The 22149-nt window shown below is 40.2% G+C and overlaps 1 protein-coding gene across 1 annotated transcript in view; it reads left to right on the top strand.

The window, feature by feature from the left end:
• Positions 1-22149, top strand: part of dok6 (docking protein 6) — a 50710-nt gene that overhangs the window by 23277 nt on the left and 5284 nt on the right. Inside the window, exons 3-8 of the mRNA XM_039789897.1 lie at positions 4466-4573; positions 9843-9957; positions 13560-13679; positions 15720-15909; positions 16248-16386; positions 17536-17641. Coding sequence (XP_039645831.1) covers positions 4466-4573; positions 9843-9957; positions 13560-13679; positions 15720-15909; positions 16248-16386; positions 17536-17641 — 778 coding nt within the window. The remainder of the gene's footprint in view (positions 1-4465; positions 4574-9842; positions 9958-13559; positions 13680-15719; positions 15910-16247; positions 16387-17535; positions 17642-22149) is intronic.

Below are 22149 nucleotides of genomic sequence, written 5' to 3'. Positions count from 1 at the left end.
TAGTTGTATATATTAGTAGTATAACTTGATGGAAATAAATCAAAAATTCAAGGCTCAAAGGACCTAACATAAATGAAACACAGGACCTGGACGTGGAAACCAGGTCGACTGGCCAGCAATCAAAGCCGAAGGCAGCGTTGCTTTTTGGTCACAAGCCTGCCATTTTGCCTATGTAAACATGCCAAATTCAATTTCAGTAGTAGATCACTCTATGCATATGGGGTATTTTTTCCACAAACTCTGTGTAGTAAAAGCTTTGCAATGCCTACTTTGTGCAATTGACTTAAGGTATACCAGAGGGTGGGTGAAGGTGGAACTGCTTTTACACAACTGTAATCAGAGGACAACTCAAAGCAAAAACTAGGATAATTTAATTTCCATAGGAACTGTCCTCATCATCACTTTGTGTCTTTCTGAAACTGGTGAGTTGGATTTCAGTGCCAAGCAGTGTACTCTTCACTGTATTGGCATGAAATGAATTGCACCAAACCGGCAGAGAGTCTCATTCACATCTGTGTAATTACGATCAGTGTTAGAGTGTTTCTGAATAAGACCCACCAGCAGCCCAAGAATAGGACTGCCTTGACAAAGCATTGACAATTGTGGAACAGGCAAAATTAAGCCCTCTCCATTCATACCCCCTAGTTCTTATTATGCAAAAGCTATCTCACTGAGCTTGCTTTTGTGCTGGTATAATTACTTAATCTGAGCACTCCTAGGGTGAATTACTTTGTGTGCGGCAAGCAGGCAGCATTGCTTTGACTCAAGCTCCCAAAGGGGAATTGAGGCTAGCTTTAATTTTACTGTTTAAAAGTCACAAATGTGATAATGGCCATTATCAAAAGGGATTCACATCTTTGTTTGTTTCTCTGTCAAAGCTGCAATTTTTGTTTTATTTTTATAGGCATTATTATGTAAACAAATACAGTATGTTCAATTTTGAGCATGATTTAGTCGGGCCTTTGTTTCCTTACGTCTTTTAAAGCATTTTATAGATGGTGTGTGCTGAGAATGATCTACTGTGCATTACAGAGTGTGTTGTGCACTATTTTGTGTTGTTTGCAGTTTATAATGGGCCTGGACAACACTTAAATAGAATGGAGGCCCATCAAGGCAGACCGATAAGGACCTAGGGATCCACTCTAGTCAATTACTGCAAAGTGCCAAGTTCAACTCAGTGGGCCTTTTTATGAAGTACACCAGCTGAGTAAACAAATTAATCGTACATCCATGGTTCCCCAACACAGCCATGTAGCCCAGGGCAATCATACATCAGGCAGAGTGATAGCGGCTGTCTGCCCCAGGAAGTAGAAGGGTCCCACTATTAAAGATAGGCAACCACAAAGGACTCATAAGAAATTGACCATCATACTTATTCTGCTTCTCAACTGCGCTGTGCCTGTCTGTATTGGATTTTTACACCTTGGCACTGGCTGTGTAAAGAGGAATTCTGGCTTTTCCAAAGTAGTGTTGTGGGGTAATACAGTGGCATGATATTAACAGCTCTTTTATCAATCCTCAGGGATGTTGCTGTCCAAAAAAAGTCCACCTCCAAATGTGGTGAAAATTTTCAATATAATCTGAGGGATTAAGTTTTTATTTAGGGGTTAATGGAATTCTCCTACTTCATAAGCCAAGTAAAGCATTAAAAACCCCAAAAATGTTATCATATCAAAGCAGAAAACAGGGCAGTTCTTAGCTCATGATGATTCCATGATTTTCACAGGACTGCCACCATATATAGGGTTACAATGACACATGTGCATGTTCAAATAAGCATGTACATGCAGTCTATCTGTGATAAGAATGTCAGACTGTTGTGAAAAAAAAGGAAGTTGCAGAGAATAATCTTGTGTATTTTAGTGATTTTGTGTGTTCACGTGTGTGTGTGTGTGTGTGTATGTTCATTTGTGGCCCTATTCATGATTTGCCCTTGAAGTTTGTTGTCTAATATACAACACCCTGTATTTGTGTTATCTTCAGCCGGTGGATGGACCAGACTGTGGTCCAGTAATCAATACAATGTACAGTAATCTGCTTCACCAGAAAAAAAAAAAAAAAAAAAAGAGAGAGAGAGAGAAAAAAAAAAAAAAAAAAAAAAAAAAAAAAACATTACTATGTGTGTTGGGTGGGGGTGCGTTCACATTGTGTGGCAAGAAAGAGAAACTGACTGTGTGCTCCACAGCACAGCCTGTACTAAATGGAAGCACATTACTCCAAGTTAAAACTAAGTTATAAAGTTGTTAAGCTTGTACAGCAGAGTGTAGTTTGTTCAAAGCATCTCGGGAATACGAGTTGTTTGGTGAATTTGAAATTGACTTCTTGCTCTAGTTTTAATTCTGGAACAGTATTTGTTTGTGTAAGCACGTTCTCTGTACATGCAGTAAATGCTGTTCAATGCCTGCAGTTGCAGCCCTTTTTTGATCTATTGCTAATAAATAAATAACACGACTGGGGAGCTTGTTCCCTGGAGCCCTTATGTTTTCTCGCCCCGCAGTTTTCCCTGGATTAGGGTGGCACCTAAATCATGGTTGTAGCTGTCGCCGTGGTCCTGCTAGGCTCCCTGCTATGCACTGCAGTGCCCTGCTACGCCATGCAGTGCGCTGCTACGCCCTGCAGTGCCCAGCTATGCCCTGCTATGTCATGCTATGCCCTGCTACACCCTGCTACGCCCTGCAGTGCCCTGCTACGCCATGAACTACTACAACAACTACTATTTCTAGTCATAGTTCCGTTATATTTATTGTGACTATAATTGCCACTGTTCATCGTACCCCCAACCGGCACCGGTAGAGTGTGGTCTTGACCTACTAGAGAAAATTGGGAAATAAATGAATCACTGGATCCATAAAATATCCAGGATTAAGGATATTAACTAATAACTAACACAATCTGTAAATAATTCTAATTATTTTTAAGACTGAGAACACTGAGGACTTCAACATAAACACTCAACGAATGAATTATTTTTCCTAATCCTTCATCTCATCAGTTATTTGTTAAGGACTGAGAATAACAGGTTAATGTACTATAGTAGGTGCAATCTGAACAGCTTGTGAGCCCATTATACCATATAACTATATAAATTGGCCAACTTTAATGTGGATGTCCAATCAGTACTGATGGTATACATAGTCCATTGAAGAAATAAATTCCCCAGCGTATGCTATATTGGCTGAAAGAAGCGAGTTATCCTGCTTGCTGAGCCGTGGCTGCTATGCCAATATGTACCAGGATGCATTGTGCACAATCAACGAGTTTGCTAAACGCTTAAACTGCCCATGCTGACAATAATTGCAGCAGAAGTATTCTGTTTCTGTTAGTATCGCTGGGCAATTTGAGCAAAGGCACCACCACTCGGTGTTTTGAGGCTCCCCGTAGCTGGCCATATCTTCCCTGCTGTAGCAACAGCATCCCTCAGCTTCTCTCTGGCTGAATACGCATACAGCTGAATATCTGAGTCAGCCAAAACACTGTAAAATGTACACTGCAAAAAAATCTCGGCCATAACATAGCTAGTTTGCAATACAAGAAGAGAGAGCAAGGTTTGTGAACTGCAGTGTGCCCCCAGCTACCAAAGCTGAAGAAGCACTCTTTAGTTCTTCTGTCACTGGTGTACGGAAGCAGATTTTGCAGCTGCGGCCAGCTGAGCCCCATGGACACAGATAACTGCAGGCTTTTTTTCACACCATATCCCTATAAGGTTGAAAATCGCTGAATTGTCCCTTTCAGCATTGCCAACCCCATGCATATAATCAAAGGAGGAGTAATAAAGTTGCCATTGACCGAAATAAAAGCGTTTACTCAAGTCCTAAAACTCTGATAGTGCATAATCAGCTGTCATATAGGGAGCAGTGGATTATCTAAATACATTAATAATGAGATCATAACATTTGAATGAGATACATTCCATTTTCAGATGTATTTGATTCATGAGGCATAATGGTTTCATTTCCTTTCCTAAGTCCTCTGTTTGATGCTTTTACTCCCATCTTGACATAGAATTCAGCTTGCTTAAATATTTAATCAGGGTGAGATTTACTTTTATGTACTTTATGTCATTGTTTTCCAATGCTAAACAACATGAATGAACCCTAAGGCCAATCTATATTTTGATCAATGGGGATACATTCACACCTACAATAAAGTGTTCAATTGCTTTGATGTTTGGGCATTTTCTTAAAGGTGGATTTTAATGGTTAATAGTACGCTTGAATTCTAGGATGGTAGCTTGCATTGATTTCTCTGCTGTCTGCTTTTGGTAGAGCAGGAGTTGATTTTTCTGTCCTGTTAATACAATGTCAGGTTGAGTTATCATGGTCTATCATTTTGTGGTTACAAGGGGTCGACCTCTCAGTCAGTTTGTGTTTTGCTGTTGTCTGTATCTCCAGTTACCATTATTTATGTCTTTGCTCCGGGACAGTTTTGTTTCAGTAACAGGGTTGCTGTCGTTCTCTGTCGTCAGATCTTCCGGAGGTGTTGGCTGGTGTTCAAGAAGGCCTCCAGTAAAGGACCCCGACGGTTAGAGAAGTACCCAGATGAGAAGGCAGCCTACTTCAGGAGCTTCCACAAGGTAAAAACACACACACACACACACACACACACACACACACACACACACACACACACACACACACATGCGACTGAAACACATTACATTCTGATCGTTCTGATTTTCTGAATCTATTGATTTACCATTTCAGTACTGCACATCATTAGAGTCACTACAGTATGAGAGCTGAAATGATTAGTCAATTATTCAATTAGTTAATTGACAGATAATTCATCTGCATCTGCTTTTATAATCAATCTATGGCTGCAACTAGTATTTTCATTATCATCATTTTCATCTCCCAATTATTTTCTCTATTAATCAGTGTAATTTATCAATGTCAGAAAATAGTGATAAATGCAAACACATATTCCAAGAGTTCAAGGTGATATCTTCAAGAACTACTACTACTAGTATATCAAATATGGACATTTTTTCCTATTTTTTGATATTTTGGACAGACCAAATTAAACGATTATTCGTGAAAGGCATATTAATAGATCATAAAAGTTGTCATTTGTTGCAAACCTAAACAAAACAGTATGTTTTATTGTAAAGCACAGAGTTTACAAAGTGCTTCACAATAAAAGCAAATAAAAACGTATAAAAAGTATAAAGAAAAGCTTTTTGCATCTTTATGGTTATTTATTTTCTGTGTGGTATACAAACCATGTTTCAAGCAAAGGGTTTACATTGACATTTTTGTCGCTAGTGGTGAGGCCTAGGGGCACTGATGTCAGTCACTCCTTTTGGTTGATCAAGATAATGCAACAGATTGCAGTAAAATCAAGAATCAATATTTATAATCTCTGGAGTGTGATTCTTAATGATTTGGTAACACCCTGACCTTTTGTGTAACACCACCATCATGTCTGATAATGTCAATAATATATAACGCCATATATGGCATTCAATTTTATAGTTTATCTTCTTGAATATCAAAAGGAGATCAAACCTGATGTGTCACTCCCAAGGGAACAGTCTCTGGCTGAATGTAAATGCTACTGACATCGGCATGCAGAGCACATCCATCAGACAACAGCCAAGAATTTCCTTTTGCAATTTTGGCAAACTGGTGGAATTAATTAGCTTTAGCTGATAAAAATCTGACGCTGATTTTCGCCCATCAAAAATCAGGAGGCTGGCATTGTATTCAGGCATTACATGTGTTCTCTTTAAACATGAGAAAACGTGTTCCAGTAATATTGTGATATGATTTAATCTTAAAGTAAGTGATGCACTAAAATGTAGCAGTTATTGTATAAGATTTGGTTACTCAAGAAAAAAAAAAATAATATTAAACCTATGGAATAAATGCTACTAAGCTGTTTTACACACTTCTACCAAGAACCTTGTTTTCATCTTCATATACAACTTTCTTTTCATTGGCCACAGATGGATCCATTAAGACACATTTTGCAACTTTATCTTCTCATCTGGGGCCCTTTCCCTCCCTTTGGAAAGTAATAATCCAGTATAAAATATATATCTCCGTGCCTCTGAAGTCCTTTGAAATTCTCCAATTATGGCTCATTATCATGGTGAGAGGAGATGATGTTAAAGGAGTAGCACTGTGTTTTATCGAAATGAGAGGAGATAAGAGCAGATGATAGGGTACTTTGACACCAGGTATCCTACGTGGTTGTAGTTTGAGTAGTCTGTAACAGGCTGTCGACTACCATGTAATTATGAATTGGGGTTGGGGGTTACTCAAAACTGTGGAAATTTCCTCAATCTCCCAGAGTGCATGCTAGCTAGGTAGATGTTTAGATCCACTTTGTTAGTATCTCTCGCTGCGACAGTATTAGCCATGTATTGTGAACGAAGCGTCTCCCTGCCTACTGCATCATGCTGTCACACGGGGCGTCCTGTGTGGCTGTATAACCCCCTCCCAGAGGCGTCTCATACACCCAGCGCCGGAGTGAGCGATGAGTGCATACATGCACCAGTGCACCTGGTAATGCATCGCCACAAAGATCAAGAAAGGTCCCGTCTGAGGGCTTCATTCAACGCTGCAGTGCTTTGGGAGGAAATAGGCTGCACTGGTGGCTGATTTACAGAATCAACACAAAGGGGATTGGCTTTCTATCCCACTTTTCTCTCTCTCTCTCTCTCTCTCTCTCTCTCTCTCTCTGTCTCTCTCTCACCCTCTCTCCACCCCCTCTCCTCTCACTCACACACACAACTCCCACTCTCTCTCTCTCTCACTTTCCCTGTGCCTTTTTCTCTGTCTTAGAAGCTCTGGTCGACACAGTAAAACAAACCCTGAATATTTTTAGCGATATTTTGAGCCCTGGGAAAAGTTGTTTTCCTGTGTGCTACACTTGTCGAGCTCTCCTGAGCTCCTGACAGAGGCACCTAAAGTGGAGCGATAGAGCTGTATTTAAATGCCTTAACACAGTATGTGCATAGGCGATGGTTTTAGTCACACTAGCGCAGTCGGCTGGTTTGTCCACCACTTTACTTTTGAGTGAAACCAATTGGATCATTAAAATGTGTACAGACGTTCATGGTACTCAGTAGGGGTGGGAATAGGGTTGGGTACCGAAACCCGGTTCCTACGCAAATGGTAGTATTCGGACCGGATTAGAATGCAAATTTCGGTTCCTCATTTCGGTTCCGACTGAAATATTTTCCCTCTGTCATCTCCAGACAGCGGCAGACTCTCTTTTTCTTTCTCCCTTTTCTGCCGAGTGGCGCACGTGCCCGCTCGCGGTGTGGAGCATGTGTCCACGCTATTCTCCGACATGCACTCTACAATCACTGCTGATAGACGGCTTTTTGTAAATGAAACAGACATAAAAATATCACACTTTCTCTGTTGTCTACCGTTAGCTAGCTATCTTTAAAACGTAAATATATTGTTAAATTTAAATAGTTTTCTATTTTTAAAAAAACTCCATAAAAGAGCCTTTCTGTCATTTTTCAGTTTTTCAAGAATCGGTTAGGAATCGTCAGGATACTTACAGCATGTCACAATATGATATTATTGCTATTTTTAACATATTGCAATATTATGCGATATATTAATTTATTATCTTTTTTCCAACTTCAAATTATGTCCCCAAAGGAAATCTTTTCTGTTTTATCTAAAAAGATAAATTTCTCTGTTTGTTCATCTCACTTTAATGTTTCATCTAATGGACTGAAAAAGCATTTTCTTTTTATTATTCTAGTACCAAAAAGTTAAATTACTATGTGCAATTGATATAAAAAAAAAAGATCGATACTTGGCGTTTGTGTATCTATACAGTATTGCCACGGGAAATACCGCGATACTATGCTGTATCGTTTTCCCCCCCACCCCTAGTCCCCAGAGGATGAATCTTAATGACTTCATGATCCCCTGACAACCAGCAAGTTGACATTTATGTCTTTTAGTGACTTGTCTCAACAACTATTGGAGTCATGTAATTTGGTGCTGACATTCATGTAGCCTACCCTGTAAAATGTATTGTAATCACTTTATAGTCCCTAACCTCCATCTAATGCCATCATCAGGCCAAATTTTAATCCAATGGTTTGGTTTACTACTTGCTAAACATACTAATGACATTTCTATCAGCCTGAGTTGCTTGTGTTTTGTGCTAATTATCAAATGTTAGCATGCCAACACACTAAACAACAGAGAGCCAACAGTGTAGCTGTGACCATGTTAGCAAGCTGGCATTAGCATATAACTTTAAGCACTGCGGTGCCCAAGTACAGCCTCGCAGAGCAGATAGCATGACTCTTAGTCTTCTTGATATGAGATTTAACTCACACCTTTGAATAAACGAGAAGAAAGATGGAGGGGGAAGAAGAGGAGAGGAGATGAGGAATAGGTCTTATCACAAATGATTCACTTTGCTTGGACTTGAGCGCCTCAGGCTGGGAATGCACCTAAATCTTTCCCTTACACACACACACACACACACACACACACACACACACACACACACACACACACACACACACACACACACATACACACACACACACAGAGAGACTAAAACATGCACAGTTACAAAAACAGAGAAAGACATGAGAGGCTTGTGGAATTCACGGCTCAAAAATTCCCACAGTTGATGCTTGCTTTTTGTCAGTTATATGTATGAATGGCCTGCATACTACATACTGTATCCTCACAGGGGAAAAAAGAAGGAAAAACTTAATCTCTTATAAAATATTTAGATACTATCTTTGAGGAGCATAATAAATTACAAATGAAAAATATCTGCCATCTTTCAATATCCATAGCCTCTTCTCCCTGTTCTTTTCTTTTTTATTTCCTTGCTCTTAAAAATCTCTCTATGTAACTTGAATGCTGAGCAGGGGATATCTGACAATAGAGGGGAAATTTACTATATGTAATGTTACCGAGCAAAGAAATCTGGATTCTGCATATGTTGTGTGCGTTATTAGGTCTGGTCTTTTAACCTTAAACAGTCAAGCTTTACTATATGGGCAGTGAGCCAAGCTAATTCATTCCCAACAGTCTGGCAAAGGACCCACAGTTAGTGCACAATGGACTACAATAATGTAATGGGCCTTATCTCCCAGGCAGAGTGAACACAGAGAAGACTGTTGAACAAAATGGCCTGTAAATGCGGGTGATATTCAATTAAATGCAATCTTCTCTTTTTTTCATTCACAATCAATCTCCTGGTAAAGTGATTTAGATGCTCCTTTCTTATTGACTGGAAAATCAGTTTCAAGGAAAGGCACTTGAACAGTGACTTTGCCATCCTTTATATTAGGGCTCTGATGATATGCATTTGTCCCAATTTGATTATTTCACGATACATGGGTTCCGATTTGATTTGTGTTGCGATTCTATAGTATTGAGTATTGCAATTTTCTTTTCCTTAACAAAAGTTGAATAATACACTTCAAGAGACAATATATCATGAGACATATCAAAAACTAATTGTTTTATAAAAAATAATGTATATCACATGTCAGTCAGTCAGTCTCACATTATTTCATTTGTAAAGAAGTACATAAGATGTTTTTTCTGCATTTTCTGCTTGCTCTCAGTTTTGCTGGAAACAGATATGATGTAGTTGTCGTTGGCCGTACCGTATAAACCGAAAATATTTAGGTGAATCATTGGTAAATAAAAGAAAAAAAATACAGATTCTAGGGAAAAGAGGCAAAAAACATTAGCACGATACACACTAGTTTATATGCTAAGTCTCTAACTACTATTGCACTTTCAGCAAAGTTAGTGCAAGATGGCTGCTACTGGTGCTCCTGGCTGTGTTCATTCAAGGTAATGTACTGCTGCCCCTCTCTTCTTCCTCTTTAGATCACCGAGCTCCATAACATCAAGAACATTACCCGGATGCCACGGGAGACAAAAAGGCACGCTGTGGCGATCATCTTCTGTGACGACACATCCAAGACGTTTGCCTGTGAATCAGGTAATTCAAATAAGTCTTTTTCAGCTACAAAAGAGCAGGGGAGGAAAGCATTGGCTACAGTACAAGTGTGTTTGGTTTTTGCATGCAAAGTTATAAATGTGTGTTGGGAGATGCTGCATGAGAAGTGGAGGGTGGTTTGCGAAAAGTTTGTCAAGAAGCAGAGGAAGAATCCATTTCAGTGAGAGAGGGGAAAGAGGCAGTGGAGAATTGGAGTTTAGCCAAGTGATGCTCATTTGCCGCTATATTAGGAAGTGGGAGGATCTGTTCCGAAATATTGATTTTTTTTATACTGCAGGTATGAAAAATGATATTGGGTATTGTTTGCAGTGAGTTGCAACCCAATTATAGACTGTAACAATAGAGATTACCTCTAATACGTGGACAGGAAGCCAAAGAGGCACATGGTGTGCACACGGTTTGAGATTCAACAGTCTTATTCTTTAGGTGAAAATAAATGGAGCTGGGTGTAGAGGAAGCCAGGGGCTAGATAAGGTGAATGCACCTTAATGTGCCGCTAAACAGACGAGGATGAACATCTCCATCTTTACTCCCAGCCTCGTGGATGTGTGCACACGTGTGTGAAACCTCAGGGGAAATCTTATTGAACTTAGAGAGGTGAACTCTCTCTTGCCTTACTCTGTTTCCCATGATCACTCACTCTTTCTGCCTCTCTCTCTCTCACTTGGCTTATTTCCATGCACAGGGCCTTCCCCCCTCACACCACCATATGGATGTCTCTATCACCCTGTGTCCATGACCTCCCATAGTCCTTCACTTCCTGGAACCCCCTTACATTTGCACCCCTCACTCCCCACTTTCCTGTGTGGACATATACACACATATACAGTATGAAGAAATACATGATGTTAATGATTTTTAGGTTACTTTATTTTAAGTCATCTTAAGCCCATAAAGGAAATTGCCAGCCATTTTTATTACAAAAATAGGTCTTTTTAGAGTGTTAGTAAAAAATACAAATGTATTCCAGAGCTGAATTATTTGCCAGGTCCAGCTGGGTCAGGTTACATGAGAGCGTACATCAGATTCTAATTTGGCATACGGTCTTCCCACTACTGTGCGATGTCAATGGGAGTTTGGATCCAAAAACTGAACCTGGCAGTCAGAAAGCAAATTCTCAAACTTATTTAAGGGCTGCCATCCAAAGAACCCAAATATTTTTCTTTTTAAAAGAAAAAAGACAAAAGTAAGGCCTCATAATGTATATATATATATATATATATATATATATATATATATATATATATATATATATATATATACTTATACCCCTTTGATGCCTCCATCCAAACAGTGGCATGTTTTTTAGTGTGCTCAGTCAATGAAACACTGAACAAAAGACGGTAACAGATCTTTCATTTGTTGACAGATGTGTGCTTTGGGTGCATCTGTCAAATATGCACCATAAAGAGATAAAGAGAGAGTGTGACCTGCAGACTGAATAATGCGTCAACTGCATACAATATTATGTGTTATAGTTGTCTGAAATCAGTAAATGAAAAAGGATCACAACTGTCTCCTGATTCAGTTCTCACATATTCTCTCACTCCAACCTCATCCTGTTTATTTCCTGCACTCTTCTCTAATACAAAACGCTACTCCATCCTATTCTATCACACACCTACACCTCCGCACACACAGAGACATCCTCCTGCCATTTTTCTTCATGCATGGCACATAGACTAGCGAGGCTGCCTCTGTGCTGATTAAGTGTTTGTTTAGCCGATTTTCCACTCAGTGGCCTTAAAAGTGTGGGAGTTTAGAGGCACTCAAAGCCCATGATGGTAACTCTGAATGAGAAAAGCTGAATCTGGGGAGGCATGAGCAAGGAGCTAAAGTGCAGAGCTGCTGCCTGTGTGTGTGTGTGTGTGTGTGTGTGTGTGTGTGTGTGTGTGTGTGTGTGTGTGTGTGTGTGTGTGTGTGTGTGTGTGTGTGTGCGCGCGCGCATTTCTGCTTTCTGTTGTGTGTGAATGAAGCGCTTCAGGCAGCAGCAGACCTTTCCTTCACCCTGCAAAGTTGTGTAGATCTGTCCCATTGGACACTACAGTTGATCCGACAAACATGCTGTCAGCTGCCACACGAGCTAGTTTAAAGTGAATGGAGTGAAAATACCTCCACACAGATATGACACAAAGCATGCATCGGCTTGAATATTGGACACAGAAACACGGTGCTGTTCCCGCACTTCCAAATGTGTCTCTGTACACATCACTGACCATAGTTACATATCCCAGAATTCCACAGGGTGTGGAGTTAAGGACCTACAGAAAGATAACCAACTCCAGCTTTTCCCTCATTTCATACCTCAGTAACTCTCAGCAAAAGCTCACATAAGACAATTGCAAATCTCCTCCATTGTAAACACATTTTTTTCCTGACTTAACAAGGAGGTGAATTGGTATTCACTAACAACAGATTGCCACGCAGACTCCCAGATTTGATTCATGAAATCATTTGTCTCCACTTAGTCTCCAATTAAAGAATTCAGTCTTACAATGAATGCCCTCCCCCCTTTAGGTGCCAGCTGTCACATGTTGTAGATATAACTTCCTACAGAGCTCAGTTCCCAAAACCAAGACTACAGATTTAAAAAGAGAAAATAATCATAATTCTTCTGATGTATTCCAAAATACGGTAAACCCTTAAAGAAATAGTTCCACATTGCTTTATTTGCTTTCTTGCTGAGAGTTTGATAGATTGATATACTCTCATGTCTCAGTGCTAGATATGCAGCTACTGCCAACAGGCCCTAACCCTCGTAAAAGCCCCAACATTTTGTGCGTCGGTTTTAGTATTGATTAAACAGAAAAGAAATAATGTGTTAATTAGTGAGCTGCTGCTGGTGGGCAGATGTGTTCTGTAAAGTGCCGACCTCTCTGTGTTTCACCCTGTTTTCAGCCTTTGTGCGAAGCTAAGCTAACTGGCTGCTGGTGCTAGCTTCATAGTTAACATACAAAACATGAGAGTAGTATCAGTTTTCAGAAAGTAACAAATAAGTGTGCTTATTCCTTTAACCAGCTCATTCTGATGAAATATTCTTAACTTTTTTTCATGAGTACATTTTCTTTTTAATTAACAGGCTCTGATTTGGAGAATAGCTTATTGATTGTCTGAATACATGATCACTAGTTTAATTTATGACTGTGGCCATATTGTTCTAGCAGAGCTACTTATATTACAGCATTGGAACTGAGTATTGGCAAAGGAGGGAGGAGAAACCTAGCTTTCATCTGTCGTTGGCTGTTGCTGAACCTACCTCCTCTTTTAATCTGCACCGAATCGATCAGATTGATTTAGATTTTTCTCCCCTCTGGTTACTGTTAGCCGAACTCATGTCCTGTACATGCAGCATTTTATACGGAAATTCTTTTTGGGGATTTATGTGCATGTGTAAACACACTAAAGGCAGCACAGTTGGGGTAGTATGATTTGTGTGTTATGTTGCAGTGTTGATATTGAGGAGGTGTGTATGTATGTGTGTGTGTGTGTGTGTGTGTGTGTGTGTGTGTGTGTGTGTGTGTGTGTGTGTGTGTGTTTGATGTTGGACATGCCTTAACGCTGTGCCGCTGTGTGGCTGTGTGCAGAGCTGGATGCAGAGGAATGGTGTAAGCTGCTGTGCGTGGAGTGCCTGGGAAGCCGTCTCAACGACATCAGCCTGGGAGAGCCAGACCTGTTAGCAGCGGGGGTGCAGCGGGAGCAGAACGGTGAGTGCCCAATTAGTCCCTGCTAACACAGACAGCCATTCAGGGTCAATCTCTCACACTCAGCTGGCCACCAAGCAGTTAGCCGTTGCAGTCCGGGCCCGTATGTGTTAATGCAACTGAGTCTTCAGAGGGTTAGGGGAGCAGAACAGCCACTGTCCAATTAGGCCTGGCTAATAAGGGCCATTTTTTGTCAATATCTTATCCGCAAGTCCCCTGTAGCATTCTTAGTTACATTAGCACATGTTGGTTCAACTTCAGAAGTACGTTTTGACTGTGTGTTGAAGGAAAACCTGTGTGTGTGTGTGTGTGTGTGTGTGTGTGTGTGTGTGTGTGTGTGTGTTGTGTGTGTGTGTGTGTGTGTGTGTGTGCGCGCTTTAGAGCACAGGTCACAGGCTGTGGTCGGGGCTCTGTTCAAGCCCTAATGAGAAGTGCTGTGCATCACTGGCTTCCCTCATAATGAAGCTTGTCACAGAGATGGATGAGATTATGGCTCCTAAAGCCATGTGAAATAAATGTGCTTCTCCACATATTCCACTCACAGGAAATGGAAATGGAAAAGAGAGGAGACAACAGGGCGCTCCTATCACAGTGGAGCTCATTCTCTGTGTAATTTGTAAACTCGCAGAGGAAATTGAAAAGGCAACAGGCAAAGAAGAGCAGTTTAAAGTTGTAAAAGGGCGAGTAATTGAAAGGAATCTGCCATCATTTCAGCCCATTTTATTTCACTGCAACCGTGAAGTAAAATTGTATTCTTCAACATAACTTGGCCTTATTTTTTATTTTTTTTAAAGATATCAATATACAAGTTTTTGACTGAACCAACTGTAAAAACACAGTTCCTCTCCCTTTGGTTGTGGCAGAAGTTTGGTGCTCTTAGAAAAGTTGCAGCAGTGTGTTATGGAGACAGACACAGCACCTCTCTGCTGCCTGTATGAGTGAACGAAACAAGAGGCTTGGTCCTGCAACCATGTTTCAATTAGTAGCCCTCCCCGAACAGCAGGGGCCGATAATTAGATCAGAGTTCATTTTCACTGTCCCTAAAAATACACCACACTATGACATTGCCATTTTCTATCCACTGCAGACACATGGCTTATTTTGAATCATTAAGCGTAATTAGTAAGAACTAATTTAGATTATGGAGAACTCGCTCCCTCTCTGTCTCTCTTCCTCTCTCTCTGCCAGCCTCAGAGAGTTAGTTTAATGTTAATGGGCACATTTGGCTCCTTGATCTCCAGTCCAGCTCACTGGATGGCTAGTTAAACCCACTGAAGGTGAAGTCAGGTAAAGCACTATTTAAAATACCTTTTTTTAAGGGTAATTGTACTTTTGCCACCTCGGATAAAATACACAAAGTAAGAGTGAGTCAAGGCTAAGTACAGTCAATTTGGTGTATTGTTATTATATATTTAGTGTATCGTTAATATGTATTATTATAGATGCCGATTGGATAATTGCAAAAAAAATAGCTAACTCTATCCAAAAAGGTGAGGCAAACCCGACTCATTTGTTTTATGCATGCACAATGCTTACACTGTATAAAATGATATTCTGTTCTGAAGTTCTGTCTATTCAAGTATAAAAGAATAGTTATTTTTCACTCGATCCTTGTGCTGTTTAGCCATGCACATATTTTGGGATTTGCTTTGCCCTAATTTTATTGGAACTACTATATAATAAAAAACAAAATAGCCCACACAACAACAGCCTGTCCTGGGGATTATCCAGAGTAACAGGGACAATGTTTTTTGGAAAGAGATGCTTTTAAATCTTTGAAATGCCACTTTTTAATGCTGCGAGCACCACAAATTAAATTGATTCATCTCCATTGTACTGAGATAGAGACAGATGCCTCAAAACGTGGACAGAACCAAAACTGTCTGCATGGCTACTGTAGATACCACTAGATTTTAAATGAGAAAATCTTTTTTTATTATAATTATTTAAATTAAGCAACCCTTTAACACTAGATGTAAACGTTCTCCACGCTTTTTACCAATGTGATCCCTTTTTTAATAAACTTGTTGTGAATCTTTCCAGAACGTTTCAACGTGTACCTAATGCCCACTCCTAACCTGGACATCTACGGGGAGTGCACCATGCAGATCACCCATGAAAATATCTACCTGTGGGACATTCACAACGCTCGCCTCAAACTTGTCATGTGGCCTCTCAGCTCTCTGCGCAGATACGGACGAGACTCCACTTGGTTCACTTTTGAGTCCGGAAGGTGTGTGTGTGTTAAGATAAGTGCTTACGTTGTCTTGTGTGTGTGATTGAAATGTTAGCGGTGGGAGGGAAAAGAAATCGTCGTTTTGAAAATGTCGTAAAAACTTCAACAAAGCAACTTTGGATAAGGAAACATCCCAGGATATCAGCATGTGCCGCAGACAAGTGACAAGTGCCTCTGTGAATGTGTGTTTTGACTTCAGTGGGTGTATTATATCAATGCGCCTCTCTGTAAGTGCACATGCAACCATGCATTTTTTGTAAATCAGCAATCCAAGAGTGAACACGATCAAAGCGTGTGCACTTCTCTCTGTCTCTGTGTGTGTGTCCCTGGCGCAGGATGTGTGACACAGGAGAGGGTTTGTTCACGTTCCAGACGCGGGAGGGGGAGATGATCTACCAGCGGGTCCACTCAGCCACGCTGGCCATTGCCCAGCAGCATGAGAGGATGATGGAGGAGATGGAGAAGAGCTCCCAGGTACATTTTTACATTTTCCTTGTTTATCTGATGTACCCACGGCAGCTCACAATGAGGCCATCCGTTTTATTCTAGTACTGCATACGTTACAAACACCTAATAATGAGTGCAAGTGTCGGCAGCAAGCCATTGTTCCAGGAATAATTATTTAATGCATGCATAGTGTGCGTCGCTTTCATTCAGTAGCCAATATATCCTGTTGCACCTAATACTAGAAAGATCATTTAACGACCGCATCTGTTCACAAAAAAATATGTTTTGGTTTGAAAATGCCTTGTTTTTGTATTATTTCAATGGTTTCTTTAGCGTTTGATTAAGGCTGATCAAACTAGCATGCCATTGAGGCTGTTCACAGAATTATTTTTAGAAACCAATGAACACAAAGGCAATAAATCATGATTTTCACACAAGATGTTCACACATACACACACCAGAATACACATTTCTCTCAAGGTATTGCTGCCTGGTTTCTCCCCAAAGAGCTGCCTTGGACCAGGAGCCCCTGTGACACCCCATGGTCTTGGCCTCCGCTCCCTCCTTCCATCACAACACCCGTCCATCCCTTTCTTCCTCCCTCCTTCCTTCCTTCCTTCCTTCCGTCCTTCCTCCCCCTCCACGCTGCTATCATCTGTATTCTTTATTTATGTAGACCTGCCTAGTGTTTGATGAGCCTTGACCATATGGCCATGCTCTTGGACCCCACCATTTGGGAACATTTCCAAAAGCAGCATTTACCCTCAGCTCTATAAATCACATGGATAGCTACACAAAACTGACCACTTGCAGTTGCAGAATGGGTGAGACTTGAGAATTTACTTAGTTATTACTAAGTTATGCTAATACTAAGTTATTTTTTCAAAAATATTGACATATTTCATGTATTTCCAGCAGTAGCCAGGCTCAAAGATGAAGCCAAAAAAAAAAAAAACACATCATGCAATGGCACAACAACATCATAATCCCAAATAAATCCTCAAGGTCGCCCGCCAAACAGCCATTCAGAGTGGAAACATTCCAGTTAACCAGCAATATACCTTACTATGGACACTCTTTGTTAACTGACATACCCAAAGCAATTTCCCCTGTAGTGAGTGACTGACTGAGTGACAGAAAGTGAGAGACACTGTAAGCTTTCTTTGTCTGTTTCAGATCCACCCCAGAGAGACGCTAACCAAGTCCATCTCCCTGCCACGCAGCGCCTACTGGCAGCACATCACGCGTCAGAACAGCGTGGGAGATCTCTACAGTTTCCAAGGTACAGGCATGAAGTTGCTAATTATCATGCGCACGGTGTTGCTATTTCTTTACCTGCTTGTGTCAGTGGTAATATGTGGAGCACTTTGGATAAGGTGGAGGAAAGACTGGTACTAGAACCAGGGACATGCACAGATCAGTTTTGAACTTTACAGATACAAATAATCTTTCATATATGGGCTGTCTTTAATACAAGAATAACACGGAAACCTCTGAATTCCAAATTAAATGTGTTTAGCTTCGAAGTCTAATGGGATTTATCACATAACAGACTAGTGCAAATCTTTAGTTTCAGTCTTCAGTTTAATCCTAAAATAACTGCTGTAAAATAGTTTTTGAACTGAGTCAGACTTATAATCTAAATTAAATTGTGAGGGACAAATCATTTGTGTGTTTTCATGAAAGTAAAAAAGTTTGTGTGTGCGTGTTTTTGTGTGTGTGTGTGTGTGAACATCTAGATGTAGACCAGAGGCAGAAAGGTGATAAGTGAGCTGATGAGATTACGCTCTGTCCATGGTATTAGTTGATTAGTAGACTTATCTGAGGATTATGGGCCTTTTGGCTTTCACTGATAGAGCCAAACAGAAAACCAGGCAAAGATGAAAGTCGCTCTGACGTCATCATTTTCTTTTGAAAACCTAAGGCTGGATTTATTTTTTTTAATTATCATTTAATTGTGGCCTGATAAGCTTAAAAGCAAAATGTGTCTTCCATTCCAAACATCAACGTGTTTGTTACTCATTTGCACTTAACAGAGAAGCTTCCACCTCAGGGTCATTGTTTATAGGCCCAGTCTCTGTAAACTCTCCAAACTCTGGTGAGCAGAGCAGCTTCTCTCTCATCCATCATGATGGCATCTCCGCTGGTCCTACCACACTTTCTCCCCGTGTCTGTCCGATTCAGAACAACCCTCCTCTCTCTCCCTCTCATACACATTCAGCGCTGCAGTTATCCCCCCCCCCCCTTTCCCATGAATAAATTGAATGCATCAGTGTGTTTGAGGACGCAGCAAAAGGTCTTGTCAGACAAGGGGGACGACAAGGTGACTCTGGGGAGCGACGGGAGTTTAACTCCTGTTGTGACACAGGATGTTTGGACTGTGAAAGGCATGTCAGGAGAAGCTCACACACGGCAGGGTCCTGGTGCTGCTTTGAACATGGCTGCGAGCCAGTCTTAGATGAGGAGAGCCATATAGAGTAATTGCATTGATTCTTCATTGGCAGAAGGTCTCCACCTCCCTGGAGCTCTTTCCCATCCTCTGTTCTCTGTTCTGCTCTATGCATTCTGAGCATGACCTAATATGTTGTAACAGCACAAAATACACGCTGTGTCTTTGGTAAGCAAATGTAAATACATTATTCGGACAATATTTCAGCTATTCTGAAAAGATACAAACAGCATAACTTTTTTCCCCGAGTAATATTTGTGGCCCACCCTCCCCTCACTGATGTTCTCAGAGTCATAGCTCAGTCAAATCTAAAGCACACAGATATCATACACTCAATCTTTTTATTGATATGATTTATTGTCCACATAGAATACATTTCCATAAATCTGTTTAGAAATCATAAAAAAAACTTCAGATCTTGCCTCATAATCATCAGATTCAGATTTTTTCATCAGTATCAATAATAACACACGTTCATGGACATCGGAAAAAACATTTTTGGTGGCATGAACGCGCCATAACACAGGTGGCTGTACAGTGTGAACAGGAAGTAGAACAAAGCAGCATGACTTTTAGGATGCACATTTGCCAAAATGTAAATAAAGAGGCTAAACACAAGTTCTGTATTCAGACATTCATTGAGGTTCATCCCCCATCCGTTAAATACACAACCTCCAGTTTGGTATTCAATATGGCCCCTTGTAATTTCCTACTTTTAAAACCATCTGTTTTATTTCCACTTTTCATTATCAGTCACACTGCTCTTATTTAGACTCTTAAACTGATTTGTATTTTTTTTGGAGATGGGGCTAAAATACAAATCATGATTTATTATGCTATTTAGGTAATTTAGGTATACATGGTTAAAATATGTCATACATTTTATTTTGTGGGGCAGGAAAACTTAATTACATTATTTAAAACATATAAATACATATGAATAAAGAAATGGACGTAGGAAAAAAAATGTAATTGAAGCAGAAGCAGATTTCCTGCTGTTGCGCCACCACTCCATATTAAGGGCAGATTAGGAGGGTTCGGCACTTGAACATTTTAAAAGGGATGCTAAAGAACCAGGTCGAAAAAGAGGAAAAAAATGTAGCTGGAGCAAAATGGAACATGGGAAATTGAATAAAACTACATTAAACTGAAGCAAAAGAACATCGAGCTGCAGCCTCAAATCCACACTAAATACTAATATTTTAATAATAAAATAGTTATATATATTACTGTTAAATAAACAGATACAAATAGTAGCTTTGCATCACACCCTTGTAGGGTTGGGTACCAAAACCCGGTTCCACTATGGTACCGGTTCCTACTCAAACGGTAGTATTCGGACCGGATTAGAACGCAAATTTCGGTTCCGAGTGAAATATTTTCCCTCTGTCGCTCTGGACAGCGGCAGCCTCTTTTTTTCTTTCTCCCTTTTCTGCCGAGTGGTGCACATGCCCGCTCGCGGTGTGAAGCGCGTGTCCGCGCTATTCCCCCGACATGCACTCTACAATCCCTGCTGATAGACGCCTTTTTGTACACGCTCTGAAATGGACGTAAAAATATCACACTTTCTCTGTAGTCTACAGCTAGCTACTGTAAATGTAGCTTTTAAAATGGCATATTTTCCCTCTGGGCTCACCAAAACGGACGTGAAAGCATATTAACCATTCACTGCACATGATCGCTAGTAAATATATTACACTTACTCTGCTAGTCTATCGTTCAGGACAAGAGCCTGTAGCCTGGTGTTGGGGGAGGCGAGACAGCCTCCCCAAATTGTCTGCCCTTTCAAACTCCTACCTGGGTGTGTACAGACCTCTTGGACACTATCTGAGAGAGTTTTCTCCTGTGCAGGACATGCCATAAGTCAGGAGAGGTGTCCTATCTTGCCAGAGAAGGCAAATATGGTCACTTTTCTACAAAAGAAAGGCTAAAGTTTGAAGCTGGTTGGCATACCAACTCAACATTTATTTTGTTGTTACTTGTTAATAGTGTAACTGTTATTTGTTAAATTATTGTAGCTGTGTGTTAGATGACTTAGGTTTACTTATTACATATTTAAGTACTTTAAAACATTAATATATTGTTAAATTTAAATAATTTTCAATAATAAAAAAAACTCCATAAAAATTTTTTTATTTCATTTTTCAGTTTTTCAAGAATCGGTTTAGGAATTGTTTAGGAATCGGAATTGTTTTAAAAGTACCGGTTCGGCATTGGAATCGTAAAAATCCAAACGGTACCCTACACCCTACACCCTTGGTCTTTACACACATATACATATGTGTATATATGTATACAGTGTATCAACAAATACAACTTGAATGAACACCATGTGAAAATATGTTTAATATAAGTAGTCTTAGTCTTAGTAGTTTGCTTCAACAGGAATTCAGAAATAGATACATCAATGTATTTTTCTGTAATCATGACGATATTAGCAAAAAAGGATTTGGATGCAAATAGAGGTAAGAAATCAGGAGTTTAGACCATGATGGCTGGCTGCATTTGCTCCTTGGCTGTATCACTGTGCGCGTGATGAATATCCAATCAGCACAGTCAATTTGCTGAGTCATGCTCGGGTTGCTTTCAAATACCCTGCGGGTCCGGGGGAATAATTAAGGAACACAGTTTCCTGTCCCGTTGAGGTTTCTCCACCTATTTGTTTATTTCTTTGCCTCGGTTAACGGGGGACCTGGCAGTGAAGTAAAGTACTTTAACTTCTTTATTTCAATATATTTCACATCTGCTTTTCATTTGCCTGGAAATGTCTCAAAAATACATCCCAAAAGCCTTGTTTGCCATAATTGAAAGTAATAATTGTCAAATGGGTTTTGTTTAAAAGAAACCAAGGGATGTGGTGTAGAAAAAAAATAACACTTGATCATCTTGCTATATGAAACTAAATTCCTCCACATTATTCACCTTTGTAAGTAAAAGCAAAGATAGATGTTTTAATCTCCGGAACACTAACATTGTATCTACTTTCTACTCAGTTCCACCCCTACTCCCCTAATGTTATTCACTCTTTTGCATTTCAGTGATACTGCTGTGTTCTCAGAGTTTGCTGATGCATAGAAATAAGTGCACTTTAAAGTTTTGGAGTTGAAAAAGCAAGGCGCCACGCCTGTCGAAAATGGTTCAATTACCAACCCTAATAGTGGAATGGAAAAGGGAAAAGAATGCTTGTATTTCTTCTTGGTACCCATTTTTATGTAATATTTTGCCATTTCATACATACTCTCACTCTCTCTCTCTCTCTCTCTCTCTCTCTCTCTCTCTCTCGCTCTCTGCATTTCATTGTGCCCCACAGTTTAGTGCCGTAGCATTAGCAATTCTAATGG

The sequence above is a fragment of the Perca fluviatilis genome, chromosome 22 (assembly GCF_010015445.1).
Source record: "Perca fluviatilis chromosome 22, GENO_Pfluv_1.0, whole genome shotgun sequence".
NCBI lineage: Eukaryota > Metazoa > Chordata > Actinopteri > Perciformes > Percidae > Perca > Perca fluviatilis.
The sequence above is the reverse complement of the archived record's forward strand: the minus strand, read 5'-3'. Positions and strand labels throughout refer to the sequence as shown.